The 24,068-nt window shown below is 44.5% G+C and overlaps 1 protein-coding gene across 1 annotated transcript in view; it reads left to right on the top strand.

The window, feature by feature from the left end:
* Positions 1 to 24,068, top strand: part of FLT1 (fms related receptor tyrosine kinase 1) — a 205,945-nt gene that overhangs the window by 132,735 nt on the left and 49,142 nt on the right. The window contains exon 15 of the mRNA XM_040266731.1: positions 13,374 to 13,505. Coding sequence (XP_040122665.1) covers positions 13,374 to 13,505 — 132 coding nt within the window. The remainder of the gene's footprint in view (positions 1 to 13,373; positions 13,506 to 24,068) is intronic.

Consider the following 24,068-nt stretch of genomic DNA (forward strand, 5'->3'; position numbering starts at 1 on the left):
TTGATGCTTTTGAACTGTGGGGTTGGAGAAGACTCTTGAGAGTCCATTGGACTGCAAGGAGATCCAACCACTCCATCCTAAAGGAGACCAGTCTTGGGTGTTCTTTGGAAGGACTGATGCTGAGGCTGAAACTCCAATACTTTGGCCACCTCATGTGAAGAGCTGACTCATTGGAAAAGACTCTGATGCTGGGAGGGATTGGGGGCAGGAGGAGAAGGGGACAACAGAGGATGAGATGGCTGGATGGCATCACCGACTCAATGCACATGAGTTTGGGTGAACTCCGGGAGTTGGTGATGGACAGGGAGGCCTGGCGTGCTGCGATTCATGGGGTCGCAGAGAGTTGGACACGACTGAGCGACTGAACTGAACTGAATTACTAGCTAACATTCAGCTGCTTCAGTGAGACTGACATATGTACGGCAGTGGAGCTGTAGGGTTTACATCGAGAAAAGTAACATGACCTGTGAGTAGAGTCCCATTTTGAACTGGAAATCAGTAGGAGTTATTATGGAGACTCAGTCCTGACACCCTCAAATCTCTCTATCCTCGAGTTCCACCGCATTTAGCTCTTTCTCATATATACCTAGCATTTTGTCATATCCTAATGCTTGGCCCAAGGAAGACAACTTGGATGCCTTTTCCAGCCCATATCCTCAGCCCCATTCAGACCAGAAAAGCCTCCTGACAGCTCTTGGCCACAGCCAGACCCAGCGGAGCACTCACACACGAGCCGGCACAGACTCACTCATGTGAACGAGAAGCCCCTGCTAGTTGTTTACCTTTGCTTGGGTACCTCTTTTGAAGTCCTCTGGAATGTTCAAGTGAAAAATTTGCAATGTAAGACATGGGAAAAACCTTGCAAATGTGAGCATCACTTTAGAACAACCTCTCCCTTTAAAAAAAAAAGTGGCGAAATACATGTAACAAAAATTTTACTTTTTCCTTTAAAAGTGCCAAGTTCCGTGGCAGTAAGTATATTCACAAGCTTATACAACTATCACTATCTCATTTCAGAGCTTCTGCAGCACCTCAAACGGAAACCTCATACCATTAAAGCTCTTCCCTTCCCACTGTGAATTAACCTCTGCTTTTGATTCTTTGTGTGACCTCTTGGGACGCAAGGAACTGTCCTTTGAGCATGGCCACAACCCACAGCTTGTTTTGTCTGAAGAGCAGGCGATGTTTGAGAGACCAGTAGCAGAGAAAAAGGAAGGGGGAGTAAGAAAAACAAAGAAGAGAGGAAGAAAGATGGATGGGGGTGGAGGAGGACAGTTTCTCCCAGAGACCGGGAGGGGGGCTGAACCTTGTCCAGGGTCACTAACTCTAAAACTAAGAGCTGTGGTCTGAGCTCCTGGAGTAGAACGGGGTCTCCTTCCCCAATCCACATTTTCCCGCTTACACGGAAGCCTAGGTGATTATCCAGAAGGAAAACTCAGATACTACCTGCCCTCCGTTTACTCCTCCAGCTCTTGGCAAACTAATGAGATGAGGCTTTTCTACGTCACAAGTCCAGTATTTGCATGGAAACGCCTCCTTTCCCCAAGGAGAAACTTGAAACAGCTCACCCAGGGTCTAAAGTGACACCCAGCGATGCAGTGGGGGGTCACCGCTCTACCCAGTACAATTAAGGAAAATATGCCAACAGATACATTCTCGGATAATCTAATCTGTGAGCTCAGCAGGATGAAATCACTGCTGAGAACGCCAAATCAAGGAAGTTCATTCCTCCTCCACCCACACTCAATCAAAACTTGATTTTCGTGTAATCTGCTACTAAGACATCTTACACAATAAGATTGTATATTAGTATAAGTAGCCATCTCATTCAACTCAGTCATGATTCAACTGTCATGAAACTCACACACAGGAAACATACTGTAAGTCATGCCCCAACCGTAACACACACACACACACACACACACACACACGCCCCTTCTCTCTCTCTTCCCCTCCCTCCATAGGGACCAGTCTCCCGATGGAATAAATTTTGGTTGTCCTTTTATTGCTTTAATCCAAATTTGTAAATTTTGGGGACTTCCCTTGTGATCCAGTGGTTAAGACTCCGCACTTCCACTGTAGGGGACGCCAGGTCAATACCTGGCTGGGGAACTAAGATCCCATATGCCATGCAGCCTGGCCAAAAGAGTTTTTTTTAATCGTAAACTGTGGGGAAGCATAAATCTGCTTTACTTGCTTCAAAAATATTTCATCATCCTATCCATAGTCAGTATCATAAAGTTTTGCAGATGTACAAGTATTTGGATCTATATTGCTTTTAAACTTTCATTCAGTGGTTCTTTGCTGATAGTAAACAGACCTACAACATTTCATTTTTGTAATAAAACATTACTGTTATTTATTTTAACTAAATAAGTAGTACATGAATACTTTTAAATTGTAAATGATCACATAATACCAAAATAGAATACACTATAAAATTGTCTCTTGGGGGAATTAACCCATGATAACTGTTTGATGTGTATTTTGTTAGATTTTTCCATTTCTTTACTTATATATGTGCCTTTATGCAAATATGTATGTGTGGGTGCTAAGTTGCTTTAGTTGTGTCTGACTCTTTGTGACCCCATGGACTGTAGCCTGCCAGGCTCCTCTACCTATAGGATCCTTCAGGCAAGAATACTGGAGTGGGGGACTTCCCTGGTGGTCCAGTGGTTAAGACTTCACCTTCTGATGCAAGGGGTGCAGGTTCAATCCCTGGCCAGGGAGCTAGGATCCCATATGCCTTGCGGCCAGAAAACCAAAACATAAAACAGAAACAATATTCTAACAAATTCAACAGAGACTTTAAAAATGGTCCACATCAAAAAAATATTAAAAAAAAAAAAAATACTGGAGTGGGTTGCCATGCCCTCCTCCAGGGGATCTTCCCGACCCAGTGATCAAACCTGCGTCTCTTATGTCTCCTGCATTGGCAGGCGGGTTCTTTACCACTGAGCCACTAGGGAAGCCCATGCAAATATGGGGCATAGGTATTCATGGGGCAAAAGATAGCTGGGATTCACTCATAGCTATACACTGAGAGCCAGCCCTGTACCAGGAATACACTAGGTGCTGGGAAACAAAACAGGGACCTTGAATTTATATTCAAATGAAAAAGTACAGGTAATAAATCTAACAAAACTATAAGCATATACATACAATCAGATAGTAGTAACTGCTGTGGTGAACAACATAAGGTAATGGATTACAATAGGGTGATCTGGGAAAAGCCAACATCTCCAAGATAAATCTGAGTTGAGCTCACACTCTGTGTTTTGTTTCATGACTTGCTTTTATCACAATTTATTTTGGAGATCTTTCTATGTACATATTATCTGCCTAATTTTTTAAGCAGCCATGCCCTATAATATGGTATGTGTTCCCATAAGTTATTTAGCTATTCTAGTGATGGAAAAAGACCTTCTTGCCTTTAACCCCTTGGGCAATGCAATACTATTTCCTGCCTGAAAATGGTCATAGAACTATACTATACTACCCACAGAAAGCCCACTTTAGGTGACTGTCTGTATCCTACGGCAAAAATTCCTCCAACCACACGGAAGGGGCTATGGTAAATCTGGACACGCCATAAGAATTTGTTGGGGCAGGGACAGGGTGTGTGTGTGTTACACGTGTGAGCACACATGTGTTTGTGTTTATAATTTATAGACATGCATAGTGAATAGCTGTTTTACAGCTCATAACCACAGAGTTAGCACCACTTGACACCTTTTTTATGTGCCCAAAGCATCTTGAAATACTTCATTGGAACAATAGTAAAATTGAGTGAAAGAGCAGGAAAAAAAAGTGCTTTTCACTTTAACGTGTTTAGAAATACATGTGTTTTGGGCACAGTTTCAAGGTGCTCACTTCAACCATAACCCCTTCAATGCATCTGGTTTACAATTTCTTAAGAGCTTTTAAAAAGTATTCTGTTATCATAACCCACTTCGGAAAGTGAAACCAGTGAAGCAATAGCCATTATCCCAAATGAAAGAACCTTTGTGGATGGCTTTTCCCTTATTCAGTGGTTGCATGGAGAAGAATATTGCACAGCTTTTTTTTCCCCATCACTGTCCTTAATCTAATTCTTTTCTAAAAGCTTCTCTTTATCTTTTTCAAGCCTATAGAGCAAAGAGTCTCACCACGGATCACATTGCCCATTGGATTGCCTTTAGACTATATGTTTTCAACATTTCACAACTCTCTTCCAACTTAGCACATTATTATAAGGCTGCATTTCACTATGTCTCAGATTATTCCGTACTTTACCAACTTTTTTTTTTTCTTACATCTGTAAAGGCTTTGCCACAAGGCTTGATCTTAGAGTCAAATTGTCAATGAAGGAAGAAGCTGCATGGTGAACATTTGAAAACATTGGAAAATATTGGAATCATTCATCTTTTTAGTGCTACTTAATGAGCCATCATCCTTCATGTCTGATTTTTGTCACCCTTTGAAGTTTACTAAACTTGAATTTCTCTTTCCCAGATATAGTTTTCCAAATCCCAAAAGTTTGACTAGATATATAGTATCTCCTTTGTGGTATTTGTGGGAAATCAATCAGACATCTAGTTTTCTTGGGCCACCTTTAACCATCCTAAATCTATATTTTTGCTCTTCTGATCCTTAATTCAGATACAGCTCTTAATGAATTCCTATGAAAGTGAAAGTCATTCAGTTGTGTCTGACTCTTTGAGGGTCACTATATACAGTCCATGGAATTCTCCAGGCCAGAATACTGGAGTGGGTATCCTTTCCCTTCTCCAGGGGATCTTCCCAACCCAGGGTTCAAACCCAGGTCTCCCACATTGCAGGCGGATACTTTGCCAGCTAAGCCACAAGTGAAGTGAAATGAAGTCGCTTAGTCGTGTCCGACTCTTTGCAACCCCGTGCACTGTAGCCCACCAGGCTCCCCCGTCCACGGGACTCTCCAGGCAAGAATACTGCCACAAGGGAAGCCCAAGAATACTGGAGTGGGTAGCCTATTCCTTCTCTAGTGGATCTTCTTGACCCAGGAATCAAACGGAGTCTTCTGCATTGCAGGTGGATTCTTTACCAACTGAGCTATGAGGGAAACCCATGAATTCCTTTAAGAATGGCCAATCTAAATGTGTGATTATTTACTAGGTACCTAGAATTGGATACATCATCATCCTAGCTACCATTTATGGAAAATTTATCATATGCCGACCTCAAAACATTTATCATTTATTTGGCAAGCCAAGACCATCATAACAAAAATTACTTTTTATTTTATTAACCGTAACTCTCATTCCCTACCATCAGTCAGACATTTTGTTATACTCTAGAGAAAAGGAAAATGAGTAAAACTCATTCCTTACCTTTGAAAAACACACGCATAATCGGTACAAAGTCAACTCAAAAATATGCAACATGAAGGGCATAAAATTCCATCCGATACAAATCAGCACCTCTGACAGGTGATCATGGGACGCTTTATGGAGGAAATGTCATTTGAGTCGAACTTTGATGGATGAAGAAGAGAGTGTTGACAATGATAAATTGTAAGTTTCCACGGGAATTGTCGTGATTTTTGTGGTTGGAATGTATTTAAGCAATCCTCCTAGGGGAAGCAGGCCTACAATCAAATTATCTCAGGAAAATATAGTGCGGCAGCATGCTTCTGAGTTCTGCTTGTTCATTCTAATAACGAACACCCAGAGGGGGAGAGAATATGCAGATAAAGCAATTCTTCGAAGAACCCAATGCCATTTTGCATAATAACAAAAATTATAACTTTATCTAGGAAAATATAACTGAAAAGCAAGATATTCAAAGAGAAGATCCTAAAGCTATCAAATGATGTAAAACAAGACCTAAGTAACACAGAGATATTTAGTATTCTTAGAAGGGGACATATATTAGTAAGGTGAACCACTTGTGAGCCATTTTTATAGGTCAAAATATTGACAGTTTCATTTGTTTCAACCTAAAAATAAATAGGACAATTTCCCCCAATGTGCTGAATTATATAAATTCAGAGAAATTCCCATCAACATTCCAACAGTGCTTTTTATAGAATTTGACAAGCTAAACCTGAAATCTGTATTGTAGTGTAAAAGGGCCAAGACAATTTTGAAAACAGCATCAACTCATACCAAATATTAGGAAGTGTTATCAAGCAATCCTAAGTTAATCGTGGATTCACTTGTGTAGGATAGAGCCTAAAAACAGAACAAATATGTAGAAACTTAGTATCTGACAGAACTTGCTTCACAATTCAGTGAGAAAAGAAGAGATTATTCTGTAACCCTTGCTGGCATAATTGGCTATTTATACAGTAAAAATTAGGTCCCTATCTCACACAATATATGTACTCCCTTCAAAAGGAAATCTAGATGTATTAAAGACCTAAATGAGGAAAATCAAACTGTTTAAACAGATTTTGAGGGGAGGAAAGCATATAAGGGAAATGCTTTATGATATCAGAATACGAAATATTTCTTTAACAAGTAACAAAAAGCACAAAGGATAATGAAAGATTGATACGTTTGACTGCCTTAGGATTTTAAAAGTCTGTATATAAAAAATCCACCATAAACAAAGTTTAGAAGACTGCTTATAGAATGGAGAAGACTTTAACAGATTGACCCAACAAGAGCTCAGTATCTGAAACATGGAAAGAACCCCAAAATCATTGAGAACAAGGCAAAAAGGGCAAGAGGAAAATGTGCAAAGGACATGAACTGGTAATTAGCAGGAAAAGAAGCCCAAATGGTCAACCAAACTGAAAAAAGATATTTCACCCACCCAACAAGTAATCAGGGAGATACAGATTAAACCCATATAAAGATGTTTACACCCTAAATATTACCAATTAAAGACACCTGAAAACACCAAGTATTGGTAAGTAAATGGGAAAGGGAAGTGCTTGCTCATTGCTGGTTAAAGTGTAAATTGGTATATTTTCAAAGACAATTTTGTAATAATTGATCGAGTCAAAAATGGATATACTCTATAACCCAGGACAAGGATATATAGTATAACAATGTACACATAGCTATGTCATCTGTGCATTTAGGCCTTCTTGGTAAAGATCAAAAGAGTGAAAACTATCCCACAGTAGAGAAGTGAATTTTTTTAAAATCTGTGGCTTTTTGGTACAATTATACATGAGTTAAAAATTAACTGCGTCTGCATGTATCAACAAAGATAAATATTAAAACATTGTAGAATAGAAAAATATCCAAGTTAAAAAAGGATATGTACTATATCATATAATTTATTTGGAATTTTTAAAACCACAAAACAATATTATAGTCTATAGAGATAGACATTTATGTGGACAAGGCACCAAAACCTACATGAAACCAAGATGCACCAACTTTAGGATAGTGGTACCTCTGGAGAGAGGGAAAAAGCATCTATAAACTTCATTTATATAAAATAAAGGTAGGAAAATGTTGACATCTGGTTATCTTAATGGTGAGCACAGGGGTTATGTTTTTCCTGCACTTTTAAAATCTTTGAAACTAATCAAAATGAAAAATTTAAACTAAAAGGGGAGCTCCACAGCAGAACAGAGCCTGTATCACAGAGAATAGGTTGTATACAGGTAGTAACAGGTTAAGGCGTTAAGGAAACTAGGGAAGACAACTATAGTCAAGTATGGGCAGAAGATTGGAAGAATGGGGGGAAAGAATGAGGGGAGTAACTGGCCTATTTTTGTGAGAAGGGAAATAAGTGAGAGCAGAGGAGGAAAACAGTGCGATGAGGCTTCAGAGGCTGATAGTCACACATCCAGGTCCGTGCCTTTGCTGTCATGCAGCGTGCGGCCAAGCCAGAAAGAGGAGCTGTGCTTGTTGACTTTGGACACTCTCTCGCCCCTTCTCTCCTCCACGTGTTGGGAAGAGGGACCCGGGCCAGATGATGTCAGCTCGGCAGCATCTCCGGCTCCATCCTCTCACCTCTCCAGTTACACATCTGCCTCCTTGGGAGCAGTCCAAGTCCTCGAGCTTTATTTGATCATGCCGTGAGCCTTAATTTGGGATCAGAGTGATAGGAACTTGGTTGAGATGCAGGTCAGCTGCAGTGGAGACAATCGTGGGTAACCAGATCGCTGCTCTTCCTGACATCCGTTGCCCCGACCACCCACTGTCCAGCCACACTTTCTCTTTCTGGGATCATCCCTTACACCATACCTTACTTTTCAAAGCTTTTACTTAAATTATTTCTACTGATTCTCATAGCAAATACCATGGAGTAGGTACAGCAGAATGTTTTTCCATTTGTTTGTTTCACAGATGGGGAAACGGCCCCAGAGGGATTCAGTGATCTAGCCAAGGTTACAGGGGAAAGCTCTGTTTTTTTTTCCAGAACCACCTTGGACTCATCCCTGATCTATTCCTGGAACCAGTAAAGCACCAATCCCTGTGGCTTGTTTCTGCAAAGTGTCTGCTTCCATTTCTTCCCCTCCACTTCCTTTCCCACCATCCAGACTCGGAGCCTCATCGTTCCTTGCCTGAATGACCACTTGGTGAGCTGCACTTCCAGATACCACTTTTTCCTCATTCCAGTCCATCCTGCATTCTCCTTCTAGACTAAACTTCCTTAAACACGGCTCTCATGTCATTTCCCTCAAAAGCCTTTGTGACCCTCTCCTTCTCCAATGAATGAGAACTCCTCAGCCAGGATTTCAAAGCTCTCCTTCATCTGAACTCACCTTCCCAATCAACGACTCAAAACAGGTGCTTTGAAAATAAAAATGGCTAAGGAACACATGAAAGGATGTTCCAAAACACACACACACACACACACGCAGATTAAGACAACTCATTTTTTCTCTATCAAACCAACAGTTTTGTGTTTTGTATTTTTTAGATGTTTCTGCCCAGTCCTGGCAGGAAAGTGATAAAATTGTCTCTCACCCTCTGCTGGCCCAAATGTTAACTGGAATAATATTTTGGGAAGGAAGCTTGATTATATGAATGAAGAGCTTCTGACCTAATAGATCTGTTTCTGAAAATCTAGCCTAAGGAAATAATCTGAAAAAAAAAAAAAAAAAAAAAACACAAAAAACCTTTATGCTTAAAAATGTCCTTGCACTATTGTTTATAGTCATGAGTGATTAGATATAACCTAATACCAACCAATAAGTTACACGCACAGAGGAGTCAGTATTTAAAGCTGTATAAGCATTAGGAAAACCTTAACAGCATTTCACAACTGGATTTGTTTTCTTTCTCTGCCAGCACCCTATTTCACATCTTCTTCTCTTGCTTCAAACTTCCAAAATTCCTTCCTCCTCCTCAATTTCAACCGATGAGTACTTCTTGTTTACTGAGAAAATATATCACCAAATTGTCGGATCTACCTGTCCCATCCTGAGTTCTCCGGATTCCTGCCCAAGGTCAGTTTGGCCGCTGAGTTCCATTCCCTCTCACTTGTTCTGGTATTGTTCCTTCTGTGTCCTCTCTCCTCTTTCTCCCTCAGAATCTTTTTCTCCCTCCTTCCTTCCCTCCTATTATTCCTATCAGCACATGAATATGCGATACAATTTCACATTTCAAAAAAGAATTCACTCCTTGACCTCATGTAGGTCTCTTCTCCCTGAAAAGTTAACCTCCACCCCCGTCTCTCCTCCATCACCTCCTATTCTCTAAGTCGTCACGCTTCTGCCCCAGACGTCACTGAAGCAGCTCGTCAAATCCAGCAGTTCGTTATCTCCCGTCTTTGTCTTCCTAGTTTCTCAGCTGCTCTGAATGCAGCAGATCCCTGTTCTTCTCTGTGAGCTCTCTCCCCGGATCTAGGACTCACGCTCTCCTGCTTTTCTTGCAATCTCCCGGGCTACTTCTTCTAAGCCTCTGCTGCTTCCTCTTCCTCTAATTTCCTGGGGCTCAGGCTTCAGACCGGCCGGACTCACTTCCCACGAGCTTTGTTTCCATTCCCCTGGCTGTCCCTGCTTCCCAAATGTTGATTCCGCTTAGCTGGCTCTAACCCTGACCTCCCTGATGCTGGGAAAGACTGAAGGCAGGAGGAGAAGGGGGCGACAGTGGGTGAGATGGTTGGATGGCCTCACCGACTCAATGGACATGAATCTGAGCAAACCCCGGGAGATAGTGAAGGACAGGGAAGCCTGGCGTGCTGCAGTCGGTAGCAGAGTCGGACACAACTGAGCGACTGAACAACATCCCTGACCTCTTCCCTGGGCCCCAGTGAAACCTCCTTTGGGATGTGCCACGGGACCCTCACAAGACGGAACTCTCGATTTTTCTTCCTCAAACCTGCTCCCCTACAGGAAAGGTACCACTACCCTCACAGTTATTCAAACCATCAGCCTTGAAGTCACACATTTATGACTTGGTATTTCAAGTACCACGTGCTAACCCGTTAGCAAGCCTTCACAAAGATCCCCAATACCACCAATTCCTACCACTTCCAACAAACACAGTTGCTCCAGGCATTTCCCCTGGTGGTACAGTGGATATGAATCTGCCTGCCAGTGCAGGGTACCTGGGTTCGATACCTGGTCTGGGAAGATCCCACAGGCTGTGGAGCAACTAAGCCCAAGTACCACAACTACTGAAGCCTGAGCACCCTAGGGCCCATGCTTGAAACAAGAGAAACCACCGCAGTGAGAGGTCCACACACAGCGACTGGAGAGTGGCCCCCACTCCCTGCAACTAGAGAAAGCCTGCATATGGCAACAGAGAGCCAGCGCAACCCAAATAATTACTTAAAATTAAACATTACTTAAATTAAAAATTAAATTGCTTAATTGTAAAAACCACCACAATCGCTCCAGAACAAAGCCACCGTGTCTTTCCCTAAACAAGCTCCTTCCTGCCCCTATGGGCTTTCAATTTGTTACTTCCTGTCCCTGAAATGCCCTTTTCCATGTCTTTACCTGGTTCACTCTATCCCACCTCAGAGTGAAACAGCCCACCCAAGATAGCTTCCTCACCCTCCTTAACCTGTGACCCTCCTTAACCTGGCTCATTTTCTTCACAAACTTTATGGCCACCTGAAATGACATTCTTTGTTTGCACTTCTCCCAAAGTATAACTGAAGCCCTGTGCAGGCAGGGACTGATTTGCCTCGCTTATCATTGTACTACCAGCATGTAGACTAGTGTCTAGTACCTTGTTGTCGTTTAGATGCTAAGTCTTGTCTGACTCTCTTGTGACTCCACGGACTGGCCCTATAGCCTGCCAGGCTCCTCTGTCCATAGGATTTTCCAGGCAAGATGCTGGAATGGGTTGCAATTTCCTAACCCCGGGGATCTTCCCCGCCCAGGGACTGAACCTACGTCTCCTGCATCTCCTGCTTTGGCAGATGGGTTCTTTACCACTAGTGCCATCTGGGAAGCTCAAGATTAAAATATGATGTCAATAAACAAGCTGTGCAAAAAGGCCACTTTAAAAAGACTAAGGGGGACTTCCTGGTGATCCAGTGGTTAAGACTCTGTTCTCCCAATGCAGGGGGCACAGGTTCAATCCCTGGTTGGGGAATAAGGATCCCACATACTGCTTGGTATGGCAAAAAAAAAAAAAAAAAAAACCTAAAGGACAATTGACTGGGAGTGAGACCATAGGTTTGTTTGTATTTTTATATTCTTTATGCTTTCCAATATATTTCTCAAGTTTTCTATATCGAATGTTATTCTTTATAAACAGGAGAATACAAACTATTTCAGCTAACAAAATACAGCCTCTGGTCTGGTCAGGCCCAGTTTATTCCAGAACCAGCACTCAGGGCATGTTCATTCCAGGGTCCTGCTTCTTCTCAGTGCCCCCTCTTTCTCCCATCACCTCATAATGGTGTAGACCTTAACCCAAAGCCCACCACCTCTGTGCTGCCTTCCCTGACCTTCCTATTCTTAATGAGCTCCTCCCTGCCCAGAGTTCTCATCTGATTGGCTCTGCAATGCTACATGTATTGATTCTCACTCAAACATTTTCTGTTTGCTGGTGAGAGAGAGTGTGTGTGAGTGTGTGTTGGAGTTGGTATGAGTTAACTGTCCCTCAGCAGATGCCACACCTTAGCCTGCCCCTTCCCACCATCAAGTCTCAGCCTCAGACTAAGCAGTCAGTACTCAAACACAGGGTGACAGTACTTGGTACTGAAGCAACTAGGTCTGGAAGCTGGATCCCCCTCCCTCCACCCGCTCCACAGTAACTCTTCAACCTGCACTTACTGAGCACCTACTGTGTGCTGGGCTATGTGTACTTGCTATCCATTTTTCCATTATCGAGTAGGAGCTGTTTTCACTGTCACCTTAAGGCAAAGGACACGGAAACAGAAAGGTGAAGTAGCTGGCCTAAAGGGACAAGCTGCAGGTGGTGAAGCCTCATTCAAAGCCCAGCCCACGCTCTTCACCACCGTGACCAATGAAAAAGGCCTGGCTTGACCCCTGAGCCACAAGTGTGCCTTCCGTCCAACTGCACGCTCTCAGTTGAGTTCCTTAACCTCCCCAAAGCTCAGGGTCCGTGTTTGTAAGGAGGAGACAATAACCCCTTACAGGATGATTGTCAAAACAGGAATGAGGACTGGGAGGGAGGCCCAAAAGGGAGGGGATATATGTATACTAAGAGCTGATTCACACTGATGCATGGCAGAAACCAACACTGTAAAGCAATTATCCTCCAACTTAAAAAAAGACAGGAATGGGGTCTCAATTTTGCCTGGCACACAACAGACATTGAGCAAATGGTTGTTGTTATCAGTCAAAAGGAGAAAAAGGTGGCAGAGGATGAGATAGCATCACCAACTCAGTGGATATGAATTTGAGCAAACTCTAGGAGATAGTGGAAGACAGAGGAGCCTGGCTTGCTGCAGTTCATGGGGTCGCAAAGAGTCAGATATGATCGAATGACTGAACAACAACATTGCTATTATTATTATTAGATATACTCCTCCTTTGGGGCTTCCCAGGTGGCCCTAGTAGTAAAGAATCTGCCTGCAATTCGGGAGCCCTGGGTTCGATCGGTGGATCGGGAAAATCCCCTGGAGGACATGGCAACCCACTCCCGTATTCTTGCCTGGGAAATCCCATGGACAGAGGAGTCTGGTGGGCCACAGTCCATAGGGTTGCAAAGAGTTGGACACGACTGAGCAAGTAACACACACACAGGCACACACTTCCCTGACACGTGCTCTTCCACAGTGCAGGCAGCTGCCCCATCTTTCTCTCTGGCCTGGGTCAGACTTGCATCTCCAAAGTAGCTTCAGAGCTCAGAAGGTGCCATGAGACAGCCTGGACAGGACCAAAGAAGCAGGGCTGGCCCAGAAGCAGAGCTCGGGTTTCCTCATCCGAAGGCATAACGATAGGAAGAGGGTTGTGTCACACAAGTGGCTGTTTTCTCTGTCATCCAGGCCCACTAATGTAAACATCTCTCACTCCCCAGGAATTATTTTAGGACCGGGAAGCAGCACGCTGTTTATCGAGAGAGTCACGGAAAAGGATGAAGGCGTGTATCACTGCAAAGCCAGCAACCTGAAGGGCTCGGCAGAGAGCTCGGCCCACCTCACCGTGCAAGGTAAACAGCTGCCCAGACACCTGCTTCCCCATTTGGTGAACTTGCCAACTCCCGATCCCCTGCTGTCCCTACAGTATGTTCCTTTCCCGACTTCCTTCTCCCCTCCCCGTCCCACTGGGCTAGCCTGTCTGGTCCCTCCCCACAAGGCCGAGGGGGAGGACACAGGCCGGCCACCCTGGAGAGAGGCCGCTGCCGGAACACAGGCTCCGGCAGAAAGTAGACCCTGGAAGATGGGAGAGCCTGTCAATGCCAGAGCCGTGACATTAACCCCCAGAGAATGGCCAGAGTGGCCACACCTGTGAGAAAGAAATCCAAGAAGACAGAAGCCAGGCATAGAGAGGAAAAAAAAAAAAAAAAACACACATATGCTGGAAATTATTCATTCTTTTCCCAGTCCCCTTGAGTTAGACATACACTGGCTCTTCCCCATGTTGTCACAAGCCTGTTTTTAACATAAAATAGGCTGCACACTGGACGTCCCAGGTGGTGCAGTGGTAAAGAACCCCACTGCAATGCAAGAGACCCAGGTTCGATCCCTGGGTCAGGATGATCCCCTGGAGGAGGGCATGGCAACCCACTCCAGTAGTCTTGCCTGGAAAATCCCATGGACAGAGGAGCCTGGTGGGCTGCAGTCCATGGGGTCACAAAGAGTCGGACATGACTTGAACATAGCAGAGGCTGCAAAATATGATCAGAGAGAAGCCACACATGGTAAACAGACCACGATGAAGAAAAGTATTCCACAGGCTTCCTCAAACAGCTCTCTTGAGCAGCAAAACCCAAAGAGGCCACATCCTAGCCTGGGCTTTGGCCACATGGCCTCCATTCAGAAAAGAGATTAGACCTCGATTTTAATTCTCCAGTGCCAAGAATCGTCCAAAAACATGACATTTACAGCACCGTAAAGTCTTCAAATTGGCACCTCTTAGGTGTACACATCTATGACTCACTGAGGTTTCACATGTCGTTCAGCGGCCTATTTGCAAATGCTCCCAAGGAGATTTCAGAGTATGTAAGAATTTCCTAAGGAGGAACTAAGGGAGAAGGCAATATTCATCAACTTTTCTGCCCTGGAAACTACACTACTTAAAGATGGTAACTGAGAATTTATCATCCCCATTCTTTTTTTTTTTTTTGGCTGCACCTTGAGGCTTTCCATATCTCAGTTCCCTAACCAGGGACTGAACCCAGGCCATGGGTGTTAAAGCATTGAATCCTAACCCTAGACCACCAGGGAACTCCCCGTCAATCCCAGTCTCTTACAAGGAAATGATCCTAGAGAGTCTCCTGAAAAATCTGAAACTACCACCAATTTACAGTTTCAGAAAAAAGTCGAGGGTAGCATTTCCCAAACCCTTTAAGTTATGGTCCTATTTGTCTCCCCAGTCCTTGTTTTAAAGTATCAACTCATTTGCTTACACATGGAGAAGATAACGCATCAAGGGTACCTCTCTCTTTAATGCCTCCTTCTGTAAAGGACTGTTCACTGATACTTTAACAAGGACCCCAGACTGCATCAGGGAGGGTGGGGTGGAGATCTGAGAAGGGGGTGCCTCCAGAGAATGAAGAGGTCTCCCTGATCCTCAATCCTGGGCTCGGATGGGTTGGGAGAAGCCCTTGCCTGAAGCAGGGATATTTACCCAAGTTCGTAAATGACCGCTTCCTGACCCTTCCCCTCGTCTGCCAGGCTGCTCTGAGTTTCCTAGAAGCCCCACTGCTTCATGACATCGGTGAGTCTATCCCACCCACTGGCTGTGACCACCACTCTGCTAGCTGCCTCAGTCTGCTGTCACCCCTCCTGCAGCTGTGGCCAGAGCAGGCGCAGTGTGGAGCCCCAGGCCGGATCGGGGGCTAAGGAGCCAGGGTTCTGGCCATCAGTCAGCCTGACTCATAGCAGAAGGTTAAGCATGGCCTGGGTTCACCATTAACACAGCCTGGAATGGCTTCTGTCCAGGCGCCTCCCTGTTTCAGGCGAATCCTCCTTATTCTCTAGGGCCAGTGTAGAAAGCATCTAGCTGCTCTGTTACAGCCTCTGGGATGAAAGCTGAGTCAGATATACATCCTTTTCTCTCCTCACCCACACCATTTTCCTTCGATCTTGAATCAGAACTTACTCTATTCTTCCCTTCATGATTAGTTAGGAATGGATATGCTTCTCTTTGGGGGCTTGCCTGGTAGCTCAGGGGTAAAGAAATGACCTGCCAGTGCAGGACCTGCCGGTTCAATCCCAGGTCAGGAAGATCCCCTGGAGGAGGGCATGGCAACCTGCTCCAGTATTCTTGCCTGGAGAATCCCATGGACAGAGGAGCCTGGTGGGCTCTGGTCCGTGGGGTCACGAAAGGTCGGATAGTGACTGAGCACATGAGTCTCTTTGCTACTGAATTACAAGCTTTTTGAGGCAGGAGCTGTGTCAACCAATTGTCTGCATTCCCTCCCCAGCACTTAGTAGGAGACTGGCATTTATTTAGTACTTTTATTTAGTATCTTTATGTGCAGGCGCCAGGCTAGACACTTGACAAACTGAATCTCACTAACTTCATGAGAATCCAAAGAAGGAGTATTATGCTCGGTCTAAAGATAAGAAGATGGAGACTTGAAGAGATTAAATTACTGGCTCAAAGTTGCACCACGAACATGCAGAATGGCCAGGACTTACTTGAGTCTAGGTCTTTGCAAACTGAAGAAGGAAGGTTTCCGTTCTCCTGAAGCACCCCGGGAGCTTGTCTGCAAGGCCTTAGGGTTTAACTGAGCCCATGGACTTCTCCAGCCCCACCCTGCTCCTTGTTGTCCTGTCTCCCTGCTTCTAGATGGCTTCCCCCGATTCCTCCTCCCACGAATGTCATGCTTTTCAGCAAAGTCAGGCAATGTGGTCACCTCTCCAAGTTTCTATCAACCTGGATCATTCACTGTTGAGGAAACAGGAAGTGATTTTTATTGAACGGCCCACATCGGCTGCCATTCAGCTGAGCTGACCCCTGTCATCTGTGGACATCATCCCTTCCCTCTCAGACAGCATTCCTTTCTTCTCTCGCCCTCCTCGAATCCATGCCCAAGTCTAGAGTCATCTTTTTACAGGACTCATCTTTGTAAAAAGATTTGTTATTAGAGTATAGTTGATTTACAGTGTGTTAGTTTCAGATGTACAGCTGGGTGAATCAGTTACACATACTCACTCTGTCTTTAGATTCTGTTCCCAGACAAGCTATTACAGAGCATGGAGCAGAGTTCCCCATGCCATATAGCAGGTCCTTATTGGTTACCTACTTTATACAGAGTGTGTTAAATGCCTGACCTACGCCTTGTTCCGCCCCTGCTTCAGATGCTGCAGGGGCTTCTGGCCACCATTCTCCTCATCCCAGTGCATCAGGTCCTCCTCCAGTCTCAGCTCTCATCCCCCTCCCCACACCCCAGCCCCTCAGATGGACTAAGCCAGAACACACCCCGTTCCCCCTGGTCCTCTGCCCTTACACATCATTCTCCTCGGTCTGAACAGCCTCCCTTCCCCACTTGTTCTCCTCCAGACAATCCTACCCTCACCTTTTATTCTTTATTTTTATTGCTGTCCACTCAATTCACAACATTGTGTTAGTTTCAAGTATACAGCAAACAGATTCAGTTATATATATATATATGTTCTTTTTCAGATTCTTTTCCATGACAGGTTATTATAAGATACTGAGAAGAGATCCCTGTGCTACACAGTGGGACCTTGGTGTTTACCAATTTTATATATAGTAATCCTAGTGAAGTGAAAGTTGCTCAGCGTGTCTGGCTCTTTTGCGACCCCATGGACTATAGCCCGGCAGGCTATAGAAATACATCACTGTACTGTTGAGGGCAACAGAGAGGAACCAAATTAAATTAACTGTTAACTCAACAGCTTATCTATTTGCCCAGGACTGTGCAGGATATGGGGGGCTTCCCTGGTTCGATCCCTGATCGGGAAGATTCCCTGGAGAAGGGAATGGCTCCCCACTCCAGTATTCTTGCCTGGAGAATCCTGTGGACAGAGGAGCCCGGCGGGCTACAGTCCAGGGGGTTACAAAGTGTCAGACACTACTGAGTGACTAACACTTTCACTTTCATGCAGGATATGGGCTTTTGAGAAATGCTCCCTAACCTCCATGTGCTTTGAAAACCTCATTGAAAGGCAATTAAGGGGGACATGGAACCAGGAGAACCAGATCAATAGACATTTTGAGCTCCTCCTACAGGTAAAATAGAAACACTAATTGGTAGTAAACAGACTACACAATGCTGCTGATAAGGGCTAAGAGACTTCATAGAGGCTGAAAACGATAGGGAGAGTGACTTGACCTCTGAACGAAGCCTTGCAGGATGTTGGATTAGCCAAGTGAATGAGGCAGGAAAGAAGACAGTGAGTTATGAGTAATTCTGGACCTCCCACATCCATATCACCCTTGCCAATGACAAAGTCCAAATAATTCTCAAAAATTCCTATTGACTAGTCCAGTGACTTCTGTGAGAAACTGGTTACTTTGTAAAATATTTTATTCTGTTGAAGTACAGTTGATTTACAATGTTATGTTAATTCCTACTCTATGGCAAAGTGATTCAGTTATACATAGACACACATTCTTTTTCATATTCTTTCCATTATGCTTCATCACAGAATAGTAAATATAGTTCCCCGTGCTGCACAGTAGGACCTAGTTGTATAGCCACATAGTATTATTTTTGTTTATACAGTCAGTTTTCGTTTAGAGGCAGGTAACTTCACTTTTACCCTGAGGGGGGTTGCTTTCTCACATGCCAGCCTTACAGGTAGGATTTTCTGCCAGATAGCCCTCCCCTGTGAGGACCCTGAGTTTCGTTTCCAGTCCCCTACACTCTGGGAAGTCATGAAAATTGAATCTGCTGTTTATAAGGTTCTGTAAAAACCCTCAGAGTATAAATGCCTTCACAATCCTACTCAACCCTACTTCATTCCCACTTTCATGCATATTTTGGCCGGTTGTATCAGATTGTTTTAAACTTTTATGAAGATTTTTTAAAATGTCCAGTTGTTTTAGATAATTTCAGGGGGGATAGTTGACGCAAATCATTTATCCTTTTGGTGGGGTCAGAACTGATTCCTCCCACACCCCGAGGAATTGGTCCTTTTGATTCATGACCTCTTTTTCTTCAGGGGGCATCAGTCTTCAATGTCACTTAGAGAAATGGTATAATTTGCAAGGTAGCTGCAGCTACTCTGTACATGGTTCCTTACTTTCACCCAAAATTGCCCCCAACAGCTATGCTTTTTGAGTCTTTATGTTTGCTTTTTATAGTTTGCTTTCCTCTTCCTTTGCTCTCTTTTGCACCTTTTTTCCTGCTCTCAGAATGACTGCTGTATCTAGCCTCTCTGCTGAAAAATCATGGTTAGCTGAGAAATTACCTGATCAGTCATCATCAAACCATACCTGAAATATCCATACCCATTTCTAAGAGAAGCATAAACAGATGAAGCCATATCCTAATAGGGTAATGATAAGACAGCGCAAGGAAAGGAGGATGTTTAGTCTAAAAATGAGTCAACTTGGAGAGAGGGGGTGACATGACTGTTTTCTTCAAATATTTAAGGCATTATCAGACAGAGGAGACACTGGTCTTACCCTTTAACACTCCAGAAAAGAGAAGCAGAACCAAGAGAGGGAGATGGTGGCAACGTTTCGAGGAGGCAGGTTTCAGCTCCCTAGAAGATAATCTTGAATAGGAAGAATTTCTGAAAGTTGATATTATGTGGACCTTACAAATTAGATGCAGTATCTTGACTAGAAGTACTCTGGGCTCATTGAATAAAAATTTGATCCTTGGATGCTGTTCAGAACAGTTAAAGGCGGTACCTGCTTCGTAATTTCATCACTGAAATGAGATTCTTGCTTCTGGAGTCTAAATCACTGCTTCTCTCTCTGGTGGCTATGAATTAGGTGCATCAAGCTGCAGACTTGGCTTCCTAATATATGCAACCTAGACCCTCCCCCCCTGGCCTATATCTTGTCAGGTTGAGTTTAGGAAGTGAAGCTGGGCAAATAAGTTATGTCTGTGGCTATGTTTAACGGATTGAAAGAGGTTCACGCATTAGCCAGGAAGGAAACTGTCTGCTCTTTTTATTTCCTTTGAAAAAGGATTCTTATACTCCTAGATAAAACAATGTGTTATTTTTGTATCTGAAAAGGATGAGCGGACTGGGGAATCAAAGTGGCTTCTTTAAATAATCACAGGTCTTGTTTGGTTTGGACTGCCCAGAAGCACATGTGGAGTGCTCAAAGGGGAAGTGCTAATATTAAAAACAACAGCAACAAAACTGTTTCTAACCAGAATAGTTTCTGAAATTAACAGCCCTCCATAGTGAGGGGACTGTTACAATGCACGGGTGGCACATTTTCATCTGAGGATTTAAAATAAACTATATTTTATTATTCTAAGTAATAACCACTATATCTATATACATATATGTATGTGTATATATGTTGGGTTGGCCAAAAAAATTCATTCAGGTTCTTATACAGTGTCACTGAAAAACTTGAACTTTTTGGCCAACCCGATATACCTATACACACATTCTTCTAACACATTTAGGCTTTGCTATTGAAATAATAGCAAAGCATAATAGTAGCATTTGTCATCATGCAAGAGAAAACAACTTGAAGAATAGCTACCATTTTTAACATTTGTTAAAAGCTTATTTATTTGGGGGGCTTATGTCAGGTCTTTGCAGCACGGGGAGCTCAATAGTTGCTCTGGCAGCATGTGGGATCTTAGTTCCCTGACGAGGAATCAAACCCATGTCCCCGGCCTTGCAAGGTGGATTCTGAACCACTGGGCCACCAGGGAAGCCCCTGTAACATTTTTTTGAGGATGACTAATGGATGCAAACAGGTGTGGTTTGTGAATTTTGTACCACAATAACCCCACAGTGACACATTTCAGGAAAGGACACACACGGCAGGAAGGATACGCTACGTTCCTTAACAAAGTCCCAAGTGTAAAGAGAAGGAAAAGCTTGGAACAGACTCGTCTTCGGGACTAGCCTCTCCCCTCTATCCTTCTGAGCCTCCTCCGACACAGCTCTCTGCCCCGGCTCTCCTGGCACTAGGAAGTGTGTGATAAACTAATTCACACGGAGATGTTGGTGACTGGTGTCACTCCTTTCATGGGTTTCCCCAGGAGAGGAGAGAGAGAGTTGAGCTGGCAGCTCCCCGATTTCACCCTGGAGGGCTGGGGGCAGGCTGTGCGTGCCTTTGTACTGAAAGCTAAACAATGACAGAAAGCTGGCCTCAATTGAGAATGCAAAAAACGGTGCTGGAATTCAGTTAGAACATCTCACACTTGTTGACCGTGCAGTGCACCATTTTAAGCACATAATATGCATCAGTCTTCTTCGCTTTTGCAATAATCCAAGGAGGGTTTTATTTTTCTACTTACAAGTGAGAATCTGAGGCCCCAAGAGGGTGAGGACTCTGTCCAGGGTTACAAAGCTAGGAAGTGGCGGCGCTGAGAACTGGATCCCTATTTAACTACTCCGCTCACCTGCCCCTCCACCTGGTGGGGAAGAGGCTCCGTTCTGAAGTCAGGTGTGTCCCTGCCCATGAGCCATGCAACCCTGGACAGATGACTTCCCTCCTGGAGCCTCAGTTTGCTCATCTGCAAAATGGGTGTGAATTATGGCATGCCAATCATACAGGGTTGCTGGAAGGATTAACAAACTTAACAGTGCATATGGCATATGATAAAAACTTCTCAAATATATAAGGAGAATGGCAGGCTACAGTCCAGAGGGTCGCACAGAGTTGGACACAACTGAAGCAACTTAGCATGCACGCCTTATTTGTTAATATGATAAATTGAATTCCATTTCAACAAAACTTGCTGTATTATACTTTTTCTAGACTTAGCCAGTAAGTCACACAAATGGTGTTCCAGGCCACAAAATTCCTATTTGACCTAAGGCTTTACCTTACTGTGATAAAAATGTGTTACAGAACTGATAGAATCGCAATTTTAAGTATCTTTACCTAAAGTTCCTCTTGAAATGTATTTCAAATTTAATCCAAATACAGTACGTCCACACCTCACTTTCCAAGTTGGTGTCTGTATACCAAACTCTGTAGTATACATATAAGGCTTCACAAATTCGTATGTATACCTAAAAGTAAGTGGGTGTATGTGTGTGCTTAGTCGCTTCAGTCATGTCTGACTCTCTGCGACTCCATGGACTGCAGCCCACCAGGCTCCTCTGTCCATGGGATTCTCCAGGCAGGAATACAGGAGTGGGCTGCTGTGCCTTCCTCCAGGGGGTCTTCCCCGCCCAGGAGTCGAACCCGCACCTCCTGCTTCTCCCGCACTGGCGGGCGGATTCTTTTGTGTTGTGCTACCAGGGAAGCCCTCATAATCAGCATGACAGTCAATCTAAATGTCCAATAAGCCTTAGAGAAATTATACAATAAGGAGAACTGGATTACTGGTGACTGGATTTTAAGTTAAAGGAGGTAGCCTTGCTTGATTGACTCCCATGGGCAGCCAGGTTCAGGTGAATTGATTGATTTTCTTTTTATCCATATATGAACATTTATTGAGTCTTTCACTAGGCCAGTGCTTGAGATGCAGAGTGAACAAGAAACACACCCTTCTCTTGATGTCCCAATAGCATAATGGGCAATAAACCGACATGAATGGTCCCCTCAAAACAACACCAGAAACGGAGAATAACTACTAAGCCATGCTGAATGTTAGGCCAGTTTCTCAGGGAAGGTAACTCAATGGTTTACGGAAAATGGTCAGTACTTGGGTCAAAGTCTGATTAGTTTTAGAAGGAAAAGCAAATTGTGTTTTACATAATATGTTTGGATGAAAAAAAAAATTACGTTGCACTTGAAGTACAAAAAGTAATAAGAGGAGGACTTCCCTGGTGGTCCAGTGGTTAAGACTCTGTGCGCCCAACGCAGGGGGCATGGGTTCGATCCCTGGTCAGGGAACTAACGTTCTGCATGCTGCATGTGTGTGTGTCAGTCTTTCGATCGTGTTCGACTCTTTCTGACCCCATGGACTGCAGCCCACCAGGCTCCTCTGTCCACGGAATTCTCAAGGCAAGAATACTGGCGTGGGTAACCATTCTCTTTTCCAGGGAATCTTCTCCACCCCGGGATCAAACCCATGTCTCCTGCATGGCAGGTGGATTCTTTACCGTCTGAGCCACCAGGGAAGTCTGCATGCCACATAGCATGGCCAAAAATAAAATTAAAAATAAATAAAAACAAAAAGTAATAAGAGGATTTTTTAAAAGGAAAAGAGAGTGAAGCCTCCAAAATAACACCTAGTTTTATCCCTCTCTCCTGTGAGATGGGGTGCTGTTGGCACGTCCACACTTTAGGGATGGGGCTGGCACACAGAGCCCCCGGCACTCACAGCTGTGTGCAGGGTCAGGGAAGGACTTCCTTCTCTGCAGTCAAGGCAGGCCTGGGGCTGGGGCCCTGGCCTCTTGCTGGGGAGTTGCCCTTACTTCTTGGGAGGCACCACCCGGCTACACCGCAGGAGCTGAGCTACCCGGTTCTGCTGCCCATTCACTCAGGTGGTCTGGGGCCACAAAGAGCCACATGTCTCGGCCAGGATGATGCTGCCACGTCACACAGCCTGTGTCCCATGCAGACAGCGCTGCCCATCACCGTCAGAAAGGCTCAAGGCAGGATGGCAGGACACAGCCAAGCTCTGCAGACTCTAGACAAGACACGCCACCTTCCAAACCCAGCCCTTCCCCCGCCTGCCCTTCCTTCCCCAGCAGGGATGGGCCAAAGCCCAGGAGGGTAACTGACACGGCACGTTCTGGGCAGCCCGGTCCGCGATCTGAAATAAGAGGTACAAATACCTGACCTCTTTGAATCAGCCACCTTCTTGTCATCACCCCATATAAAAACAGCCTCATGCCATGTCCACGCGGCACATTCATACCCATCAGACAGGAGGGAAGGCCCTGAGATCCAGCGCTAAGTCTCATTATTGTCAAATCCACCCATGTTCCCCCGCCTCCCACGCCCGCCATGTACAGCTGGGCTGTTTCATGCACCAAGTTCATCAGCTGACACCAGCGAGGTGAAGCTGGGTCCAAGGCAGGCCAGTGTGTGGATGTCTGACCCCTGAAAACACAGCCGACAGCGGATGGGAAGAGATGCTGCTGACTTAGGTCAACCTACAGCAGATGATCCTCGTGGTTACCTTCCGAGCGAAGATGAAAATCAAGTTACCGGACGAGACAGAGGCAAAGCCTGGATACCAGGTCTCACAAAATGAGTTCAGTTTTCAAAAAACAGTAAGAGTATTAAACAGATCTTTCCCTTCTAACCAGTGTTCATCGAAGATGTTTTTAATGAGCTGATTCCTTAAATGCCTAAGTGCACCCGGACACATTCAGTCCCACTGCAAGGAATCTGCCTGAGTAAGGACTGTGGGATTACTTCGGGGGTCAACTTCCTGCCCCTGGGAATGCAGTGGGAAAGTTCCCACCGTGGGCGGGGTCTCTCGGGGTCAGTCCTTGCAGAGACTGTATGCAGACCATGCTCAGTCCCA

The sequence above is a fragment of the Oryx dammah genome, unplaced genomic scaffold (genome assembly GCF_014754425.2).
Source record: "Oryx dammah isolate SB20612 unplaced genomic scaffold, SCBI_Odam_1.1 HiC_scaffold_24, whole genome shotgun sequence".
In the NCBI taxonomy this organism is placed as follows: Eukaryota; Metazoa; Chordata; class Mammalia; order Artiodactyla; family Bovidae; genus Oryx; species Oryx dammah.